The sequence below is a fragment of the Epinephelus moara genome, chromosome 8, assembly GCF_006386435.1.
Source record: "Epinephelus moara isolate mb chromosome 8, YSFRI_EMoa_1.0, whole genome shotgun sequence".
Classification (NCBI taxonomy): domain Eukaryota; kingdom Metazoa; phylum Chordata; class Actinopteri; order Perciformes; family Serranidae; genus Epinephelus; species Epinephelus moara.
In genome coordinates, this window is record NC_065513.1 from 42,155,868 (window position 1) to 42,179,854 (window position 23,987).

At 42.2% G+C, this 23,987-nt stretch overlaps 1 protein-coding gene across 3 annotated transcripts in view; it reads right to left on the bottom strand.

Annotated features, from left to right (window-relative positions):
• Positions 1–23,987, bottom strand: part of LOC126393832 (spermatid perinuclear RNA-binding protein-like) — a 139,312-nt gene that overhangs the window by 74,788 nt on the left and 40,537 nt on the right. For all 3 annotated transcript variants that reach the window (XM_050050214.1, XM_050050215.1, XM_050050216.1), the window contains exons 2-3: positions 11,461–11,578; positions 994–1,220 (exon numbers count right to left, since the gene is read on the bottom strand). In XM_050050214.1, the coding sequence (XP_049906171.1) occupies positions 994–1,220; positions 11,461–11,463 (230 nt within the window). In that variant the 5' untranslated portion in view covers positions 11,464–11,578. The remainder of the gene's footprint in view (positions 1–993; positions 1,221–11,460; positions 11,579–23,987) is intronic.

Below are 23,987 nucleotides of genomic sequence, written 5' to 3' on the forward strand. Positions count from 1 at the left end.
TGCACCTGTTGCATTATGGGCTGAGGCACGACAGCAGAGAGTGACAACATGGCTGCAAAGGAACAACATACCGCCCCAAAATGATAATATTCTGCATGTCCCAAGAGGCGCACACGGTAATTGTCATTTTGCACATTTATTTGGTTTGTATCTGATTATAATATTTGTTCAAGTGGCCTGTTTGGACAATTCAATATATTTTCTGTTGCTGTGCTAACTTTGGGACCTGTCTATTATCAGACACTTCACATGAGAGACTATTGTTGGGCATGTCTAAATGCTGGACATCTGTTGAGAGACTCTAAAAGCAAATAAGAGATTTGTACATCAAACCTTGTTTCTATGTTTTTTATTTTTGTAGTTTTCACTGTGACTGTGGAGGATTGAAGGAAGCAAATATAACTGAAGACATCTGTATGATGCATGGATATTATTTCCTTGGACCGGTGCTGTTACATCTATTTTTGTCTGGACATAAATTCATTTAATCATGTGTAATAACATCACTGACTTGACGTCCTCCTGTACATCAACACCACATTATATTTCTATTTTTCCATCCTGGTTGTGTTTTATTTGAATCAGCTCCCCGCTGTGTCTCCACAGAGATGTCCTGCTGGTACAGAACCTCTGTGTGGATGTTTAGGCAATGAGCCAAACGCTGAGAATTTATGACTGTTTGTTGAGCTTGTTTAATCATCCAATCATCACACGTGTCCTCCCGATGAAGATGTACAGCGGCAACACAGTTTTATGAGGGAAATGATCTGGCACCGTGCTGAGGAAATGGCTGAAGGTACAAAAATAAACCGGAATGAGCAATAAATTCACTTCATGGTACGCTCTGAGACACGCCCACCGAGCAGACCTGCCTGTAGTAGGAAATATAGTACTTAAATCAAGGCAGAGACGTTCTCAGGACAGAAAGGTTTGACTGATAGTTGGGTTACATTACAACAACACTAAAATAGAAGCACAAACAGCGGGACATACTTTGTCTCAGCAGCGTCGTCCTCCGTCTTGTCCCCAGCCTCTTTATTGGTGGGGGTCTTCCCTGAGGATTTGTTGAGGCCATCCATCCAATCAGAGACTTTCTTGAGGGCTCCCTCCACGGTGGACACCAGCGTCTGCACCGCCTCCAGCTCCTCCGGCGCCGGATAGATGCTGGCGTGCTTGGCCATGACATGGCGGTCGTCGTTTGCAAACGATCGGAACAACCTCTGGGTTCAGACGAGGGGAGAGAGAGAGAGACATTATCATTTTTTATGATAGGCAGGTTTTCATTCCAGCTGATGCTCATGTGCAGCGTGGATCACACAGAGCTAGCAGAGTGAAGCTCAAGGACGCTCAGAGTGGAAACATGTCCGCTGATGGACCTAAATGGACTGCTGTGAGAATTAAACCTGTGGCCTTTACAAACTGTGACCTCTGAGATGGTCCATGTGCATCAATCAGCACAAATGTCACCAGTGAGAATGTTGACAGTGAAAAGAGCCCAACGCTTCTCACATCAGAGCACCTGAAGATAACAAATATCCCTCTGTAAGATCAAACATTTTAAGCTCACCACTCTGCGTCACTAGTAGGGCTGAGTATCACCATGGATGTCCTGAATTGATTGGGGATATTTCAAGTACAATACCAATTTTGCAAGTATGTGAAAGAGATTCTCAGAGAGCTAATACTGCCAACTGACAAGGAATTATTAAAAAATAAAAAATCAGCTCACAGTAAGTCACAACATAAACTCAATATCTCACTGGAATCAAATCTAAAATGTCAATAAAATAGTTCATATTCCCGACATCACAACACTGAGTGAAGTGTAGAAAGAATAAAGAACACAGACATCAGTCAGTATCAGTCCTCCTGTCCTCTCTGCAGGTCACATGACCAACGCTGAGTTTTAAAACACATGGTGAACTGAGCTAAACCCTTTCACATAAACAGTTGTTTTTTTGGCTTGTTAGGAACAAAGTGCTCTGTGCTTGTTTAAAACACAATATTAGTGGCGTGGATGAGAGAGAGCAGATTAAAATATCACTTTCCTACATGTTTACATGTTGCTGATCAGCTGACAAAGTCTTGACTTTTTCCTCGTGGAGGTTTTATTGCACTCACAGTAACAAGTATAGTTGCCATCAGCTCAAATTAGGGCTGCACAATTTTGGCTAAAAATAAAATCCTGATTTTTCTCTCTGAAAACTCAATTTTCGATTTGGATTTTTTTTTTAAATTGTATACTTCAATCCCAGTGGGTTACCTTCCAAATTATTTACTCAGATTTTGCCTTCAATACCTATATTTCTAATCATGAAATATTACAACAAGTAGGGGTACATGGCCAACATAGAAACTGGCCAAAACATCACTTTTAATGCTTTTAACATTTTAACTAGTTTAGATATATATTTATGAATTACTATGAATTAAGATGAATTAGTTATTTATTAACTATTTATTTATTTATTTATTTAACTGTATGAACTATGAACTCTATACCCCACAGGGCTACATACAAATAGAATAAATGATTTAAAATATTTTGTTTTTATTCAAAAAATCATTGAACAGCCTAAACATAAATGATTCCCTCTTGGGATAAAGTGACAAAACTTCTCTTAAAAAAATAAAAGGTTTTCCTATCCTCCAAAATAAAGATGAATATTCAAAGTGCAAAACTTTCACATTTTGTAAAATAAAACTTTAAAAAATGTACTATATGTGCATTTGTTGACAAGCCAATGATACCGGTGAACTTCCTGAAGCTGGCCGTGTAATGCGCGATCATCATGTCTTCAGAACAGGTAAAGCAGCCTTATACATACATGATTAGGCCGATTGCTTTAGGAAAGCCATACCACTTCCAGGCGACAGACTTGCTCTTTCCCCGTTTCTCAACAAAATTCTCACTGCCTCTTGCCAATGGTGACGCCATGTCATTTTAGCTCTCGGGAGGTTACTACAGAAGCCTGGATGCGCGCAGCACGGAGACACGTGAGAGAGCTGTACTGTAATTGCCCTAGTTAAAGGGAAAATCGATTTTAAGATTTTCTTTTTTTAACATCGCCCTAACTAAAAAAATCCGATTTTGATTTAAAATCGAATTATCGTGCAGCCCTAGCTCAAGTTATCTTTACTTCTCTGTCTCAATCGCAGCATCTCTACTTGTTGTGTGTGTCTCTGTGTGTGTGCGTAAAAGTGGTGCAGCAGCCCCGACGCACAGACAGCAGGAGGAGCGGCTGCTGCAGCATGATAATAAATGAGATAGATTGATGAGCCAGTAACGTCAGAGCTTCGCATAACTACGGTTAATAGTTTAGCGCCGCGGTCTCTTTAACTATCGCCGAGTTTAACAGGGTTAAAGCTTCACACATTTGTGGGAAAAAGTGTATGTTAAAAGATCGACCTCTGATTTTATGAATCGTTATTGGGTCATTCAAATAAAAATCAATTTGAATTGGATGAATCAATTATTTTAACCCAGCTCTGTTCACCAGGATCAGATTTTAATGTGTGATATTGCAACACAAGCAAACAACTGTCATCAGAGTTCTTGATTCTCGGGCCATGTCCACGAAACTAACACTTAGCTAACGGAGGAACTGGCAAAGCATCACTGCAAGAAACGCTGTCAGTTTGTGTTCGTCCCTTTCCTGTTTCAGCACGTCACTGCCTGTGTGCACAAAGTCAGCTCCATGATGAAGTGGTTTTCTCAGTTTGGAGTGAAAAACGTGACTGATCAGAGTCCTGACCTCAACCTCTGCTAAAACACCTCGTCATGCTGCCCCACGGAAATTTATCAGTCTAATCACGTCTTTACTTTGACTTTATGTGTAATTCACTTGTGCAAATTGTTTTAGTCACGCCTGGTGTGGACACAACATAAACCATTTTGTGCACTCAAGACTTCTGTTTTTCCGCCAGTTCGAATTTAGTTATGGCGTCAATTTCTTAGAGATAGAATGTTGCAAACCAAACCAGATTTATTCCAGCCTTTGGTTAATCAGTCGCCCCCTCACTACGATGCCTCCAAGCCTGGTTATAAAATCTAGAGGAGAATCTGAAGTGTTCAGCAGCTACATATAGGGGTAAACTTCAGGTGTCCACATACTTTTGGCCACACAGTCTAAGCGCCAGTCTCCACCTCTTGACTGATGTCTTATTTTCTAATATTTCACATACATTCATCTGCTTTTGATCAGCTGTTTTAAAGGTCATCAATACTGAACAATCAGGAAACTGGTTTGAAGGTTAAGAGACAGATCATCTTCATCATCATCATCGTCATTCATCAAAGCAGTGCTGGGTCTGGGTAATTACACAGAAACTAATCTGAGAGTGTTTGACTGTTGCTGCAGGAAGCAGCCGAAATGTAGAGCAAAATAGATTTCTTTGAACTTGAACACAGTGTTTTTAATTCAGCTCCTGGTGTTGTTTTCCTTCGACTTCCTTCCTCAGACATTCTGGTGCAAAGGCAGGAGCTTGTTTTGGGTGTCAGAGAGGCTCGTCGCAGTCTGCACGATGACAGCAACACCTGAAGCGACCTGAGCTGCTGCCAATCTCCGCGTGGCCTAGATACAGCCTCCGTTACTTAACATTAACATTTATGACATGTACTTAGAGGGATGGAGCCCATCTCTGCGAGGGGAGAGGGGAAAAAAAGCCTGATGTGCAAAATTAGCTCGGCACTCGTTTTTACAAGCCTGAGTGCGTCCGCCGGTCGTCCGAGCATCACACCGCGCTTTCAGTCCAAGGTCAAACTGCTATCTCTCTCAATCATCCCTCCCTCTTCAACTCCGATCCTCTCTTTCCCCCCTTTTCCTGTCCTCCCTCTCTCCCCGCCCGCAGCGTGTAAGCACACCCTCATTACGGTGAGTTATTTATGATGGTGCTTTAATAATTCATGGCCAAGAGTCTCGGGGGCTTGTGCTGGAGTTGCGAGGGTCATTCATCACGACCTAGCTAATCTCTCGCTGAACTGCCGGGGGCATTCCAGGCTGTGTAGCGGCAAGTGTGGGCAGCGTCAACAACCATAACACACAACCGTACACACACAAACATTAACGAGATCTAAATGAAAGATTAAGACTTTCACGGCCTCAACACGGATCCTGGATCCTGGCCCGGCGTCAGGCTCGTTCCCTTTTATTTGTTACCTACAAGACAGCCGGGTGTTCAGGCTCGCACCGCAATTACAAGCTAATGACATTCACTGCTTTAATTAATTGCATTGCAGGGTTTGTCGGTGGATGCCATTTACTTAAATCTGACACACACATCAGAAATAATTCCTCTCACATTTTCTCTCTTTGACATCTGACACCAGGTTTACAGTATAGATGAAGGGTACTGAGCATCTGTGAAGGCAACACATTAGCAGCACATACACAGACTTCAAACTTACATTATGCAATGAAAAACATTCATCCCCATGGTGTGCCTATGAATAACACACATTATGATATACAGGAAAACACAGGAAAAGGAAACCATTTAATCAGATTTCCATATCCTCAAAATAACTGCTATTAACACGTCCTATTGTGATAAGAAATCACTAGTGTTACAGCTGTTTTGATGAGACCTTGATTACCATCCTGGATGATCATGTAAAAGCTCTCAACTTTATTATATATACAACATTATGTCTCTAGAGGAAATAAACACAGGATATAGAGGAGGTAAAAGAGACACAGCTGACAACTGATAAATAATAGGGTGTAATGATCCACTGATCTGGATCAATATATCCATTCAATGATCAATGATCGAATATCATTGATGCAAAGTGGAAACATCAGTCCATATACTTTAAGGATATACTTTTATTGTGAACTTCTGTGTCACCATCAAATGGCGGCAGGCAGATAATAGTGAGCAGCCAAGAAAAGACGATGGCTAGGCTTGTCACGATACCAGAATTTCAGTAGTCGATACCAATACCAGTGAATTTCCACGATTCTTCAGTAGTCGATACCAATACCAGTGAATTTCCACGATTCTCGAGACTCATTCGACACCACGATAAAAATCAAAAAACAGAAATCGTGTATTTCTAAATTCACTACTTTATTAAAACTGTTTCAAACTTCAACTCTAAGGCCTCATTTACACCGCAAGGGTAAGTACATGAAACATGTGCCCGTCAGGTCTGGTTAAGGGGGGATGTCTACGGTGGCCGAGAGAGGTCACAACATTCGCAAACTCATGTTTTTTGTTGAATATCGCGACCATTCGCTCGCGACTTGCGCAAAAAAAATCGGCGTCTCTTCTATTTTCGAGCTTGCTCGCGAAAGCAGCACGACTCGAGCAGTGCGTAGAACGGATGCGGTGTGAATGCTCTAACCTGTTAACATGCTCAATGAAATGAAAACATGAGTAAACAGTGACCGTTTGCGAGCGCTACACGAACGCATCACTTGTGGTGTAAATGAGACCCTCTCCACACACGACTCCTACTACCTGACTTTTTGACAAGCTGAGGTGTTGTGGCTCCAGCAGCACTTGTAAAAGCCATTGTTTCTAGCAAAGACGATGGAGAACAGGCGTTCTTCTTCGGCACTCGTCCTCAGCACCGACTGACACTTGTACACTGCCCCCGTCAGTTCCGACAGGAATTGACACGGCCCGCTGAGGGCAAAGTTGTATCTGGCACTTACGGTACCGAAAAAAAAAAAAAAAACATGTATTTTTTGCGTGTTGGCATCGACTTGGTACCGAAGTATCGGTTTTCATGACAACCCTAACGATGGCGATAATGGTATTTACTCTGAAACAAATCAGCAGTCTGGAAATATTTTCAGTTTCAGAGAAAATAAATGTCATCAACCACAAAACAAACCACATGTCAAGGATTGCAATGGTGTGAGCTTTATATGGTACGATAACCGTCTCAGAAAATATTACGGTTTCACGGTATCTCCGATTACAGAATTTACATTATTATCAGTCAGAATGAGCCTGAATGGAACAAAAACAGAACAGTTATTGTTGCTTGAACAAACATTTTTCTATTGTAATTGAAACTCAACAATCTTACTATATAATGACAAAAACTCTGTGTGTGTCTGTTCCATGTTTTTCTCCTCACTGACTTGGTCAATCCATGTGAAATTTGGCACAGTGGTAGAGGGTCATGGGAGGATGCCAATGAAGCAATATTACATCAATTGGCCAAAGGGGGGCGCTATAGCAACCGACTGAAATGTCAAACTTTGAATGGGCATATCTCATGCCCCGTATGTCGTAGAGACATGAAACTTTGCACAGAGATGCCTCTCCTCATGAGGAACACATTTGCCTCAAGAACCCATAACTTCCGCTTATATAGATTTTCCGCCATTTTGAATTTTTTGAAAAACACTTCAAATGGATCTCTTCCTAGGAAGTTTGAGCGATCTGCATGAAACTGGGTGAACATAATCTAGGGACCAATATCTAAAGTTCCCTCTTGGCAAAAGTTGGAAAACTTACTAAAACTGAGCTTCTATAAGGCAATGAATATTGCGGAGGGCGTGGCTCATCACATAAAGGTGTATAACATCTCAAGGGTTTCACCCATCACCACGCAACTTTGTAGGCATATGACCACACATAATCTGAGGGGACCCCTCCATTATTGACCCCATCAAACAAAATGGGGGCGCTAGAGAGCTCATTTCTTATCTAGGCCTAACCGCCATATGGATTTTTACTAAACTTGGTAGATATGTAGAACAGGACGCCTCAAGGTGACTGGAGAAATTTAACTCTAATTGGCAACTGGGTGGCGCTATAACAACAGAAAAATGCTTAAAAATGGCTAAAATGCGACCGATCGCTGTGGCTCCCCCTGTGGACCAATGTTGTTGTTTTTTTCTAATGTTTGGTATGACTAAGTCATGGTATGGTATGCTGTACATAATCACGGAAACTGTCAGTGTGTCATTCTGTTAGTCAGTCATTCTGTCTGTCCCACGTTTTTCAAAAACTCTGTCTGAATACATTGCTCTTCTTAATGAGTTCAGTTGACTAATTAATCTGCAATTTCCTATGACCTGTATCCCAAACACACACCATGTGAAACTGTGCGTGGGCAACTGTGCACTCAATGGGTATGGACTAGTATTAATTTAATATCGATATGTTGCCCAGCCCTAGGAAGACCCAATATGTATTATCTATAACCGCTGATCTAAAACTCTGTTGTGGTCAGATTGAGTTTGGGCATGAAAAACAGAACGCCTGTCAGACAGAAATATGCGGCATCCATATATCCAAAATCAAAATAATTTCTTTGACTTATTTTCTGACCTTTTCCCCAGTTTCCACCACAGCAACCTGTTTCCTGTCGCCTGTACTGCTAAATAAGTACTTTTGATGGGTTTAAACTACTTTTCTTGCTTTACCATTTTACCACAACATCCAGCTCATCTTGCTAACCCTGGTCAAAACTCCAGCAACACCTTTAGTATAAAAACCAACTATTGTGAGACCAGGGTCGCCCTAAATCATATTTCCACCACTGATAAATCATCAATGCGTTGTGTGGCGACCCTGATGAAGGCCACAAGCTGAAATAAAATAAAAGTTCTTTATACCACAGATTTTGCTGAAGTCTTGACCTCTTTAGACTTTTCATTTCTCCATGCACCTTGAAAGTACACTGTCGGTATGTTCCTCTGCTTCTAATCTGTGTGGCTTTCAGATTCAGTCAGAGAGCAAACACAAGTCAAAAAAGAGTTTGTCGGTCCAGAACTTTTGGTGAATCTATTTGTGTTACAGAGACAAAGAAAGAGACTCATCACACATTAAACCACCTGAGGAAACCTAAAGGTTCTGGTTTTATAGGAAAATCACATTTTAAGATATTTGGCATTATAAAAGTCACCCCTCTGTTGTTATGAAAACTTCAGCGCATTCACACATTATATTTAGGATTCATCACAGTTATAGATGGTAATGACGAAGGCCGTGTTGCTGTAAACAGCTGACAGGCTCACAGAAGCTCCACTAATTTTAACCAAACTGGGTTGGGATATTTTCAGCGCCTGCACGCTGTGAATTCATTCATCAAAACTTACTTCTCACTCAGATTTCTTGGAGGACTGTCTGTGTTGTGGGGCACGAGGTATAATTCAAGTAGGCCTGGCCAATATGGCTAAAAAATAATACTGCAATAAATCAATACACAATATATCTTGATATTTTGAAATCTCCTCTAAAGGACAGTAGACTACTAAAATATTAAATTATAAATGAAGTACATTTACAATTAGGTTAAATAAAGCAACAACTGTCTTGATATAGTTAAAATACCGCAGTAATGAAGTTGAATCAAAGCGTAGCCACTGGTGCTTTTATTTTGAAGCACCCTGCTCGGCTCAGACCGAAAGTGTTGGTGTTTTTGCTGTGAACTTGAAGCTTCTGGTCAACAGTTGTTAGCAGTTAACGCAAAGTTAAACTCTTACAGTGATGCCGTTAAATGTGAGGATTCACTCACTGTGAGCTGGAAACACACACACAGCTCTCCAGTTCACATATTAATAATATTTGGAAGATGCACTGGTGCTCCATGGTCACAAAATGTGACTAAATAATAGCTGTCTGGAGCCCTACAGATTCAAAAACACACGCCTCCTTTGTTATAGGTAACGTTAAACATGAGGATTTATTTACTGTGAGCTGGAACCACACTAACAGCTCTCCAGTCCATATATTAACCGTATTTGCAAGTTGCACTGGTGCTCCATCATGGTCGCAAAATGTGACTAAATAGTTGCGGTCTGGAGCTCTGCAGATGCAAAGACACATGCTTCTTCTGCTCATGCTATTGTTAAACTCATGAAGTTAAACTGTTACCAAGGCACTGTTAAACATGAGGATTCACTCACTGTGAGCTGGAACCACACAAACAGCTCTCCAGTTCACATAGTAATAGTATTTGGAAGATGCAGTGGTGCTCCATGGTCACAAAATGTGATAGCCACGGTCTGAAGCCCTGCAGATACAAAGACACACGCTTCCTCTGTTCACAATATTGTTGAACTATGTAAGTGAAATTGTTGCTGTGGCACCATTAACCCTTTGAAACCTGGAGTGATATTGCTTTACTCGTGCCGCTTTCAGATGCCTTTCACAAGTATTCAAACCGTTGAACCCTCATCAAAAACATGAGGAAATAAGGCAATGAGCCACTAAGCGAGAAAAGTTCCACAAATTGCAAAAAAAAAATTCAATAGATTTACAAAATTATTATTATTACAAAAAAAAAAAGCTAGGGAAAAACCATACTTAAACATATCATCATTATCTCTTTAAAATTATGTTACATAATAATTGTAATTTTTCAGCACTTTTTCCAGGTCTTGTCTTTGTTTGTTTGTTTGTTCCTAACTTTCCTTTTTTGTGTCATTTCTTCTTTCGTTGCTCACTGCCTTCTTCACGTTTTTGAAAGAACCCTATTTGCTCAAGTTTCAAAAGGTTAAACATGAGGATTTATTCACTGTGAGCTGGAACCACACTAACAGCTCTCCAGTCCATATATTAATAGTATTTGGAAGTTGCACCGGTGCTCCATGGTCGCAAAATGTGACTAAATCGTTGCAGTCTGGAGCTCTGCATATTCAAGGACACACGCCTCCTCTGTTCACATTATTGTTGAACTAATTAAGTTAAACTGTTACCGTGGCACCATTAAACATAAGGATGTATTCACTGTGAGCTGCGAACACACTAACAGCTCTCCAGTTCATATATTAATAGTGTGTGCAAGTTGCAGTGGTGCTCCATGGTTGCAAAATATGACGAAATAGTTTCGGGGCCCTGCAGTTGAGAAACACAGATTTGGATGGGCGGAGGAGTTTGTGTGCGGTATCCTGTTTGTGAGTCTTTCTTTGTTTGTGTGTCTGTGAGACGGAGACAGTGAGAGAACCGAAATGCCAAGTGAGTCTCATGCCGGTGGCTTTTAAAAAAAAAAAAAAAAGGACATGACCATTTATACTTGATGTTCGCGATATAGCCATTTTATACATGGTACAGAACTTGTGATCCTGCTGCCTGAAACAGTCCAATATCTCTACAATATACGGTTTCGTTTGACAGACAGTCAAACTGTTCAGGTGCCAGAGAGCTCCAAACAAAATCAGCTTAACTGTTTTGGACAAAAAGGAAACCATGGCTACAGTTTTTGAAGCCTAACCAACCAAGTCAACATTTTCAATGACCAGGAATACACACTCACCAGCTAATCAATCTGTTTTTTTATGTTACCCGTCACTGAGAAACAGATTTGTTTACTTCCAACTGTATTTTTACCTCTTCCTACTCGTGTCTGCTGCCACTCACAAGACAGTTTATCTAATGTGAACACCATTACGATCAGGGTTTGAGAACACACCAAACATGACTCAGTTTGAGTCCATTAGGGGCTAAAAACACACAACATGAACAAAGAGCAGAGATGAACTGGAGGCTCACCATGTCCAGGCAGTGGGGGGGTCGTGGGAGGGGTCTAGGTGAGGACCAGGGTCCCGTCACTCGGCCTCTTCATGCAGTCAAACGTCTCTCAGCTGTCGGCCTCTCAGTCGGAGTCTCACTGTAGGAAGAAAAATTTGTCTTTTATTTCTCTGTGAGACATTCAGAGGACGCACGCTTATACATTTGTTGCCGTGGCGATACGGCTTTAACCTTTGTAATGTGTTGCTTATAATGTGGGTGATCCATGATTTAAAGCTTACTCTAAGCTGCTCTGAATACGCATCAGCTAAATGCTTCAAATGTGGGGCTGCATTATCAAGGCTAAAATGATAATCCCAAATATCAGATTCACAACCATTGTGCCGCATATTTCACAACTGTTAGTCATGAATATTCCGACATATTTTCTCAACATCTGCAACAGATGTAAAACAAAATTAAAAAACGATTTCAGACAAGAAGCTGCTACAGATTGTTTTCAAACTGCTGCAGCAGATCCACACTGACGCGTATGGACAAAAGTATATAGACACCCGAACATTCCCACATGTGGTGAATGAACATGTGATTCTAACACCATGAACATTAATCTCCTCCACTCTCCCAGTTTCAGTCCTTCCATCAGATTTTGGAATCTGGCTGCAGAGATTTGATCCCATTCAGACACAAGAGCATCAGTGAGGTTCAACACTGATGCTGGTTGATCAGGTCTGACTCACAGTCGGTGTTCCAGTTCATCCCAGAGGTGTTGGATGGGGCTGAGGTCAGAGCTCTGTTCAGACCAGTCAAGTTATTTTTTCTGCTTCTTTTAGGAGCTGGCTTTGTGCATGAGGACAGTGATGGTTGAAACAGAAAAGGGACAAACACAAAATGTTTCCACAAACTTTAAAGAACATTACACAGATGGAACTCTTCTTTTTTATCCCCTCAACAGCAGTTTGTGAAGTTTCAAATCATGGGGTGGATAACTGATCAGTCCATCCGATCAGAGCTGATCAGATCAGATAGATGGATGAGAGGAGCAGCTGTTTGTGAGTGACAGCAAACTTAAGATCCAGTCCACTTTCACTGCACCTGCTGTTCTCCTGCTCCCTGTGTGCCCTCCGTCTGTGGATCAAATAATAACCGAATAGTATATCTACTCCAACGGCGCACCAAATGAACAGTCCTCGCAAGATATGCTTCCACTGAATTCTGTAGAAGGTAAAAGCTTCAGGAAGTTAATGCACTATGTTGAGCCTGAATGTTCACGTTCACATTGATACCGCACGGTGCAAAGTGTCTCGTACTTCAGCGGCATTTAAAATCCAACATGGTTGTTGAGGGTTGTGATTAAAGCCTTAAAAGAGAGTGTTTCCCTCTTTTTAGACCAGTCGACTAGCCTTAAAGTTACAATGTGTAATTTATGTGGTTGTTTATTAGCAAATATCAACTATTGCTTTCATAAATATATATTTACTAAAGTGTAATGCAATTCACATACAAATGGAAGCTTTCTCATAGGCCTAGAATGATTTCTCTATATATACACAGGCAGGGTGCGGTCTGCTGGAGGCTGACCTCTTGCGTCGCCATATTTGAATACAGTGGCTGAAAGGGATATACGCGCTTCGCCTTTCGCGTTTACCTAGAACTTGCCGTCACTGGAGACGGTTAAGGTGAAGATCAATCCGGGGCGCTTCTGCGTGAACCTGCTTTGTACTTTTATGATTCTGTCGCACTTTAAATGGAGGACCACACATATGTTTTGCCCCGTAAGAGGGAAACCACGCCACCAAATAAAAGAAAAAGATCAGATAAGCGAGGACGGGACAAAACGCGAGTGAATATCGGCGTTGCTTATTCCAGGTGGAAAGAACTCCTGAAGGAGAAGGATTTCACAAGGGATGCGGAGGTTGCCTGCTTTCTGCTAGACAGGTAATTCAATCTGATATTTTAAAATCATTTTGGCTTCATGTTTGCAACTACTTTTCCCTCTCGTCTAAGTTCGAGTGACGGCTACGTTTACGTGCTAACGTTATCCTAGCCTTGGCTAACGTTATCCCAGAGCTACAGCTAAATGGTTAGCCTAGCCTACAGCCTAATCTGTTGATTCCTCTCGCGCTGCTGCGAAGGCTGACCCTCTCCTCCTCCTCTTCCCTCTGGGTAGCCGAGACACACCTCCTCGCCTGCACAGCTTCTACCCCCATGCCCCCTTCCTCTCCCTGGTCTTCCTCCTCTCCCTCTCCCTCTTCCTCATCTCCCTGTGTCCTGTGGAAGAACACTCTGGAAACGCATATATTATAATCCTACCAACCTATATTTGCCGCACTGTGCCGTTACTATCACATAAAACGTGTTATTTTAACATTACTGTGCTAATGTTTGCTCGTGTTACCAAAACAATTAGAAATAAAACACTAACATATATCTCACAGATAACCTGTATCTCACTGGTAAGCTATAACATATCGTAACATGGTTTAGATTCCTAAATAAATATTCACCTCGTCGCTAGATACTCCTGAAAAACTCGAAAAACTCTGCTGTCTGCGCAAGGCTTTTTGTCCTACGAGGCCACCGTCACTTACCCGACGGGAAGGGTGAGTGAGCGCGAGTGAGCGCTGCAATCTAGAATTTGACCGCTGATGTCACTGTTACTCACCATTTTTACACACTGAGGCTTTAATTAAAATTTTCGTTTTGTCGACAGGGAAATTAGTCGCCAGGAGCATCCCTAAAATTGTTTCTCACAGCTGTCCAAAACATTTTCCAAATTATCTTAAACTGTTCGTGCAGTTTCTTTTGTCATTTACAGCACAAATTATCATCAGACCCGTCCAGTACAGGCCATTTATTTACACTGAATAACTCCCCTCTTGTCTCCCTTTATTAAAGAGGATGTGAAACCATGTGTTGTATCAGCGGAAATCATTCAGTTTGTATTTTTCTGTGGTGAGTTAACGCTTTTACAGAACAGATGCTTCATGTTTAATATGGGACATTTCAAAAACTTCTGATTAAAACTAACAATACACTCAGTTTTTAACAAACCCCTTTGATTCTGATGCTGCTGTGAAATTGTTTAAACGTTATCTGTCCGCAGACACACAGCAACACATTAATTAAATTAAGCACAATATATTCTCACAGTTAAATGCATTAGATGAAGCAGCTTTGCTTTGCCCACGCGGTCAAATGCTAATGAGATGTGAGCCTGAGCCTGCGGTGGAACCATGTGGTGGTGGAGGAGAGATGGCGGGCGGTGCTGCTCTACAACATCCCGGGGGAATTGGAGGGGTCGAGCCGAGCGTCAATTGGATTCTCCGTCACCTTGACCTTGTTTTCAATGACAGAGCAGCGCCGGCTGATGGTGCTCGCTGCTGCAGCTCTGCCTTTATTCGCTGCAACTCATCTGTTCTGTCGGCTGAATCATTTTTAAGCGTCCAGGAGAAGAATCACACAGAGCAACAGTTTAAAGAAAAATATCAGGGAAAAGGATGTTGATCAATACTACACAGCAATTACTGGGCCAGCTGCTGAGATTTCTGCCTTTCCGAGACGCGCGCTCCCACTCCTGCCCTGCTTTGGAACAAAAACTCCCCAAACAGCGGAACTTCAAAGCATTTACAACTGCTCAATAATGGAGGACGCTGCTACATGTGAGAGACCAGGAACGCAACACATGAATGCTAACAAGCCTTATTCTCACTCCAACAACAAGAAGAGAGGAGAGACAGAGTGTGTTTGTGCCACAGTTTTCAGTTTGATGATACATCACCCCCTCACCTGTCTGCTGCATCTCTGCTCTGATCTCTGAGGAGAAAATGCGACGTAATTGACTGTCGATGACAGGCTGCTGAGGAGGAGGATGGAGGAGAGAGGAAGGTGATGTGCAGATTACTTTGACGCCAATAAAAGTGACACGTTTGGATAGAACTTCAAAATTCAGGCTTTGCACTCTTTGCTGGCTGCTCTTTAGAGGTGAATCCAGGTTGTATCCAGATGTAAACAAGAATTACCGCCCTTCAATTGCATCGTCAAGTTTCTCTGACAGATTACATCAGTGAAAACATGGATGCTTCACACACAGGAGATCTATACAACCAGCACAGTTTCAAGATTAGAGTCACCAATTCAGTATCTGACCAAATGTCTCCCCTTCTGTGACGTTAAATAATGGCCAGAGGAGTTTTATGCAGAACATGATGATGTCACAGTGAAGTTGACCTTTGACCTTTTGGATACAAAATGTCATCACTTTATTATTTTATCCAATTAGACATTTGTTTGACATTTTTTCATAATTAGCGTAAGAATTCTTGAGTTTTGGCCAAAACCGTGAGATAAAACCATGTGGTGGTGGTGGTGGAGGAGAGAGGGCGGGCGGTGCTGCTCTATAACATCCCGGGGGAAAAATGAGATAGAAGCAAGGTCACAGTGACCTTTGAGCAGGGCGTAAAACTAACACCCGCCAAGCGCCAATGGCGGGTAAAAAATGAGTTTGGCATGTAAAACAAAAACACACACCCGCCAGTGGCCGATGGAAAATTTTGAATTGCATGTGGGTTTTTTTATGTGCTTCGACCATTTCTGCCAGCTGTGTCAGACCATTTTGACCCTCGCGGCTTATTGTACGTGTGCCGGGAACGCATGACGTCAGCTACCGGAACCCTGGGCATTCTAGGTAACTTCTGAGCAAGATGTGGCGACACATTTCTGCCGTGAAGCCACCGCCAGAAGAAGAAAAACGAAGATGAACATGTTGGATTTGGACAGGAAGAACAGACAGTTAAACGGAGTACAAATGTCACACGGCATTTTATTGAAAAATGGAAACTAGACAACGCGGGCCAGCCGCAGTCATGGTTGACCTACGACCCCCACACCAACACGATGAGCTGCAGCCTTTGCACGCCAAAGAAACACGGAGGATAGGGTTGGATTTTCCTAAAGTTGGATTTTCATACGAAAAATGTAAGGTAACTATTTTTAGTCAAACAAGGCACGATTTTTTTTATTTGGCTGGTGAAAAATATGTTTGGCCAGTAAATTTTTGGAGGTCACTAGCCAATGGCAGATGAGGTAAAAAGTTAATTTTACGCCCTGACTTTGAGGCTTGACCACCAAATTCTAATCAGCTTATCCTTAAGTCTAAGTGGATGTTTGTGCCAAATTTGAAGACACGTCCCCAAGGAGTTCAAAAGATATCTCGTTCACGAGAATGTAATTGACAAGGTCACAGTGACCTTGACCTTTGACCACCAAAATCTATACAGCTTTGAGTCCAAGTGGATGTTTGTGCCTAATTTAATAAATTTCCTCAAGGCGTTCTTGATATATTGCGTTCACGAGAATGGGACAGACAGGATGGACGGACAACCCTAAAAATGCCTCAAGCTTGGGATGCATGATATTGAATTTTTTGCTGATACATAACTTATTTGGCCGATAAGCAATATTTTAATTGATATATCCACTTTTTTCCCCACCTAATTTTGGTGATCATTGAGTGTCTTCTGTAGTGGAATTAACATCATATTACACATGCATACCCTTATCATGACGGCCCACCAGCAGATGGAGACAGTTTCTTCATATGATACATCATTCGAATGCTACGCTACTCGCTGTTCCACTGATGCTGATGATTTCAAGATACAGCCACCACAGCAGTCTTAACATACTAACAGTGATAACTCAATCATATAATAATCCACAGATCCATATTGTCCTGCAAAACATTTCGTCCAAACACATGGTTACATCCACAGAGATCCATGAACTGCCATTACATCATTTCAGACGTTCATTTTTCGCCACGTTATCCATAATGTCTCCCGTTCTGCATGTAGACAAACTGACCAGCTATGATCTCAAAATGGAAGTGAACTCCTGACCTTTTGATTGACACCTCACTTGAGCCAACAGGAGCTTCCAGTGCTGTTGCTATGGTCTCAATAGTGATACCAGGGCCTGAGCTGCAGGGATACATTACCTGTAGTTTCAGAGGTATTTAAAGAGTCAGCGATTGGCCCACCTCACCCGAGGCTTATGGGTCTTGTAGTCAATGAAACTCAAGGGCTCCAAAAAAGATATGAACTCCTTACAGGCCCCACAGACTGTTTTAAATATACTGAAATGATAAACAAATGACTCCTCTGTTGTCTTAATGGATCAATCTAAGTTTTCTAGAAGTGTTTTTACAGTAAGCTCCTAAATTGTCTTTGTTGATGAGTTTTTCCACTTATACTCCCACATTCAGTACATTGTTTTACCGTCTTATTTTTTAAAGCACATGGACAAAACCTCAGAAAAACATGTGTAAAATGTTTATTTTCTGTTGCATTGTTATCTCCTTTAGAATTGGACTGTGTGTTGCTTCGTGATATGGCCCTATTGTGTTTTACCTCCCTGTTCTAGTCATCTGCAGCATCTTTTGTCAAGATGATGTTCAGGCAAAGATTTAAAACTTATATAACTCAATGACAGAAGCACTTACAGTGATTCTGACTGTTGGGGAAAAAACCAAGAGTGTTAACTTTCAAACGAAACCATGCATGCACATGTACTAAAAATGGAGCAATAACAGCTGTCACTTCAGTTTGGATTCGTCTTGGATAGGCATTTTAGGTGATTTTTACAGGATGCATATGATTATGATACAAAGTTGGCTGAAAATCAGCAAAGTTTCCTTTAAAAGAGATTTCTGATACATTTGGGTGCAAACACTTTTTGAAGTTGTTGGACTGTGAGATCACCCAGCTCTCTCTGTCTTTTTCTTCATCTTTTTTCTTTTCTTCTATCAAATCTTTATGATGAGATTTGGAAGTGGGCGAACCTGCACTGGGATCTAAAATCAAACACAGTCCAAAAACTCAGCTGCCATGTGCAAACAAACAAGACGTGACAGACAGGAAGAAGTTAGACGGGAAGCAATCATTTCAGCCAAAATGCAATAAAAACAGTAAACGCTGCGGCACATGGCACAAGGACAACAGGAGCTATAGTCCCATCTATGGCTGTCTATACCAGCATACAGAATTCTGCTGCACATTTAATAAATCCCCCATGTGGGCTCATTTTCTAATAACCTTTCATCTCCCTGAAGAGGGGAGGCGATTAAACGAAGATAATTAAGAATACAGCAATGACTTTTTAAGGACGTCGACGGTGCTGCAGCAGCAGCAGATGGTGAGCTCAGCGTGTGACAAAAAGACAATGCTGATATAAAAAAAACAGGCCAGAGAGTGAGAACATGTAAGCAAGGATGGTTTTTTCCCCTCTAAATAAAAATAGACTTTCTACACAACTCTACAGAGTGGTAATGACATGATTTACATAAATAAAAGACAGTAGAGTGAACGCTATAAACACTGGGTGCTTTAGACGCATCGACTCCCTCTGAGTCAAGTTTATTTGCATAGCCCTTTATCACAGTTACAGTCTCAGAGGGCCTCACAACGCCCACATTATGAGACAATAAATGAAAACGACACACTCCAACCTCAGATCTTCAGTGAGAACAAAACCCTGCAAGAGCGTCTTTTTTATTTTACCAAACAGCAATTAGCATCATTAAACTCCAGTCAGAGACAAATGTTGCACAATTAAGCCATCAGAGCAAAATTAGGTTCACTACAGTTTAGTGGTGTGTTACAAATGTTGTGTTAAGTTGTGCACGGAGTACTAATATGAAGATCTTTTATTTATAACTGAGCAGGGCATCGACTCTGCCACAGAGAGAGGTTCATTTCCCTGTGAAGCAAGACACTGAGGCTGCATTCAGACTGCAGGCAAATCAGATTTGTTTCTCAAATCAGAACGTGGAAGTCAGACTGTTTCTTTGCAAGTGATCACATCAGATTTGCCTGTCCACCATAGACTGTATTAAATAATGAAGGTAGCTACAGTGACATCACCTGTTGTGACGTGAGGACACCATGTTAGTTCACGTCCGCTCCTATAAAACACTTTTATCTCGTACCCAGTGAGTGACCCTGACCCGGGGAACCCACTGGTCGATCTGGTTGTGAATCGTTAAAATTTTGGTTACTGTACTTACTGTTACAATAATTTGAGGTATTCTCTGGCACAAGAATTTCCTTCAGGATAAATAAAGTTCTATCGAATTTAATTGGTTTGTGGACTCCTGTTTTAAAGCCTCGAGTTCTGCATTTTGGTTGTCACCATCCATCCACCACCATCAGCCAGAAATGACCTGATTTGGATGAGAGGGTGGAGCTGTGCAGGAGCGGGTCTTCCCATTGGTCCAACAGCCCATTGTTCCGACCATATTAAACCCATTGTTCCGAAGTCCCGTTGTTCCGAAATCATCATGATGCCCTGTGGTTAAGGTCTGGTTTGGTTTAGACACAAAAACCACTTGGTTAGGGTCAGGAAAAGATCATGGTGTGGGTTAAAATGAAAAAGAAAGTGACAAACACATAAGCCGTGAACCTGCTTCGCCTCAAGCCTTTCCCAGCTGACCCAGAGCCGGTCGCGGCGCACCATCAAGGCAGAAATATGCCCGCCGGGAGCCGTTCAGCACCGCGGAGAGCTCCCCACACAACCCCGACCCCAGAGTTAATAACAGGAGGTTATGGTGTTTCATTCTCTTCTCTCTATGACACTTGCATCTCGACCAGTAGCCTACTATTGTTGCGTTGCTGATCCTCTATGGTACACAAATACAGTATAGCCTAGTATAATCACATATCGGAACAACGGGACATCGGACTAATGAGAGGTCGGAACAATGAGAGTTCGGAACAATGCTACGGCACAGCAGGAGCAAGGTATGGATGTGACCCATAGACTGTAGCGACGTGTTGCAGACAAGCTGTCACTCAAGGTTCTGGCCTTGAATATGCGTAATCTGTAGCTATAATGAGCGAAACTGGTTTTTGTAAACATGGCTGTAAACATGTTTATTTCTGCTGTAAATCTGGGCATTTTAAAATGAAGGTCTACGGGGATGGACTCCCTTTCAGAGCCAGCCTCATGTGGCCATTAGAAGAATTTACGTTTTTGGCGCATTGGCTTCATTATTCAGGCTCAGAGGTTGCCATGTGCTCCAGACATCACAAACCGATCCGCATAGGAGGCTGTGGTAACAACGTAAATAACAACATAGGTACGCTGGTGGCGCCAACAAATGCAGGTCCTTCATTCTGCCCCCCAAACAATCGCAATGTCAAGTCGCAGTGCAGAAGTCCTTGATGCACCAGAAAAATTCAGTGATGCAAGAGGCTGGGATACTTTGTGATACTACATCGATGGACATATGGACATAGCTACCACGATGCCCCCCCTCTCGTTCGGAGCCTTGAGTTTGGCATTTCAGCTGTCACCATCTTGGTGTTTTTTGGAGCCAGAAGTGACCATGTTTGGGCAAGAGGCTGACGCTATGGAGAAGTGAGGGGAAGACCTGACTGAGAAGCCAAGGACACTATCAGCAGACAGCCTGTCGGTCATAACAGCATAGCATAGGTCTATGAGGATCGACTTGCTCTTGGAGCCTGCCTCAGGTGGCTATTAAAGGAACTGCTGATTGGGCACTTCGGCGTTGGCTCCATTTTTCAGCCAGTTGCAAAAAACAGATTTGGGCTGGCAGTCTGAACAAGGCACTAAGAGGGATTTGGGTATGGGGTCAAGAAAGAGCATAATTTGTTTTAATATTGCTGCTTTATGAAAATGACATCCTAATCTCGATCTGAGACTTTTAATATTGAGCTCTGGTCCTCTACCAGAAGCCCGGGAGTTTGAGGGTTTGCGCAGTATCTTAGCTGTTCCTAGGAGTGCACTCCTCTGGACAGAGACCTCAGATGTTCTACCTTGAATTTTCTGGAGCCACTCTCCCAGTTTGGGGGTCATAGCCCCCAGTGCCCGATTACCACTGGCACCACTTTGGACCTCACCTTCCACATCTGTTCCAGTTGTTCCCTCAGCCCATGGTACTACTCAGTCTTCTCATGCTCTTTCTTCCGCAGCTGGGAATATCACATCTTCTGATCCTTGTCAACCACCACTATGTCCAGTCAGTTAGCCAGCAGCTGCTTGTCAGTCTGGAACTTAAAGTCCCACAGGATCTTAGCCCTGTTCTCAGCCACTTCTGGTGGTGTGTCCCATTGGGAATTGGGAACTTCTAGTCCATACTTGGCACAGATGTTCCTGTACACTATCCCAGCCACTTGGTTGTGCCTCTTGGCCCCAGCTTGCATCTTACATCCTGCTACTATGTGCTGGACCGTCTCAGGGGCCTCTTTGCACAGCCTGCACCCGGGGTCCTGTCTGCTATGGTAGACCCCTGCCTCTATGGATCTGGTGCTCAGGGCCTGTTCTTGTACTGCCCTGATCAAGGCTATCCTTCAGGCCGGCATTTTCTAGCCACTGGAAGGATTTCTTGCTGTCGGCCACTTACATGCCGTGCAGGGGCTTGTCCTTCCATGATGGTTCAGGTATTCACTTCGCAGCTCATCTATGGGGGTCATCTTCCTGATGTATTCCTGGATCTTGGTGGTTTTGTCCTGCACAGTGGCTCTGACACTCACCAGTCCTTGGCCCTCTCAGGCTTCAGGGTGCTGGACTTGGGATGAAACCCTCCATGCATTCTGAGAAGCTTCCTTGTCTCATTTGTCTGCAAGACCCCAAGGTATTTGTATATATATATATTTATATATCCACTTTAATACAGCCTGCAGCACAAAGCCTACTATAAGTTCCATACTATTAGCATAAGTGGCATAAATAATTAAAATTAATCAAGCAAATGAAACAGCTGAACAGTAAGCTGAAAAACATCACAAACTGTGCTGCAGATTCCATTTAAAAGTTTAATTTAATATCTTATACAGTGTCCAGCTGTATTTTGTATTGTAAAAGTGGAGAGGGATTTTTTTTAATCAATATTTTGGGTCTATTTTATGTCTTTAATACACGGTGAGAGTGGAGTGAATAAAATAAAGTGTCTTATAATCTGTCCGTAGTCTAAAACAAAGTAAGATAAATTCACTGAGTTAAGCTCAAGCAACATTTGAATATCTTCACGTATAATGGACATGAGAAAGTACAATGCCATGCACCATAAAACATTCTCAGCATAGATTTTGTTCAGTCTTTTCTATGTCCAAGTTCAAGTATTTTATTTGGCACAACACATCTCTACATTGTGCAGTGAATGCTCATTGTCCCCTCCAGCATTGTGCTTAAAATATAAAAATACAGTATATACAACAGAGAACATACAGTATATACAGCAGAGACAAGCTCTTCAAATATTTGAGTTAACATTTTGTTTAATACAAGGTGTCTACAGGTACCAGACAGTTAAATTTAATGCTTTTTAAGACCTGTTCAAGACACCTTTTAACCAAATTTAGGAGAGATTTTTCGACAAGTAATGTTTTACTTATTGAACCACCGCAGGTAAGTGCTGCAGGTAAGTAGATATGTGGTCTTGTGCAGAGGTAAGTGTTATGTAGAAGTAACGTAGACTCACTGTATTCCGGACATCACGGTATTCCGGACACTTGACCTTTACCCGCAAATAAATGAATAAATACTTCCAGGTCATGAGTAATATATATGTCTGTGCCATCTTTGGTTCCGCCTCTTTCGACTCTGACCAATCTCCACTTTCTGGGGGCTGTCGTTTGGGAGAAATCAACGCGAGTTTCCAACGTGCACGTATGACGCTCAAAAATGGCCGGAGGGGAGAGTCTTCGGACAGGACGCTACGGGGGGGGGGACAGGCTTATGTCCGCAAAGTACCCATTTTAAAACATGATAACCCATCAGCAAAATGAAATAAACATCTTTAAGGTGTCATAGAATATTTAGGACTTAGTTTTACCAATATTTTGACCTTTTGAAGGGATACACACATTTACAGAGGCCCTTTGTCTGACATGAATATGAGCGCCAACGGCGCATCACTGCAGCAAGACCGAGCAAGACACACACATCATCTCACTCTTAAAATGGCTGTTTTAAAGTTATTTACACATATTTGTAACTTAACGTTATTAACTTTAAACATTAAAATAAATAATAATAAATAACATTAAATTTAACTTATATTAACATTACTGTGTTATTAACACCACTTTCCGGACCTGTCTGGAATACCGTGAGTGGAAATTGCCAGCCGTCCGGATTACTGTGAGCAGTCACCGTCATCCGGACACCATGACTACTGACTGTTTTTTTCAACATTTCTCCCAAATGATTGGCCCAAAATGTGTCAATCAAACTTTGGTATGCGTGTAAGACCTGCCCCCAGAGACAGACACACCAATCAAGCGTATCTATCTGCGCATTGATATCTTATGGGACTTTTACTGTGCCAAGTGTCCGGAACACCGTGAGTCTACGTTATGGTTATTGGAGTTAAGTCAATCTACATTTTGCCAAGAGGTAAGTGTGTGTATGAAGTAAAAGGACAGTTGATACAGCACAGCCTCCACGGCGGGGCGCCCTCCCGCCTCTGCCCTAGGCCACCAAAAGCTTCTCAAGGCAGAGACCTCGTCACCAGCCCCTGCTCCGGT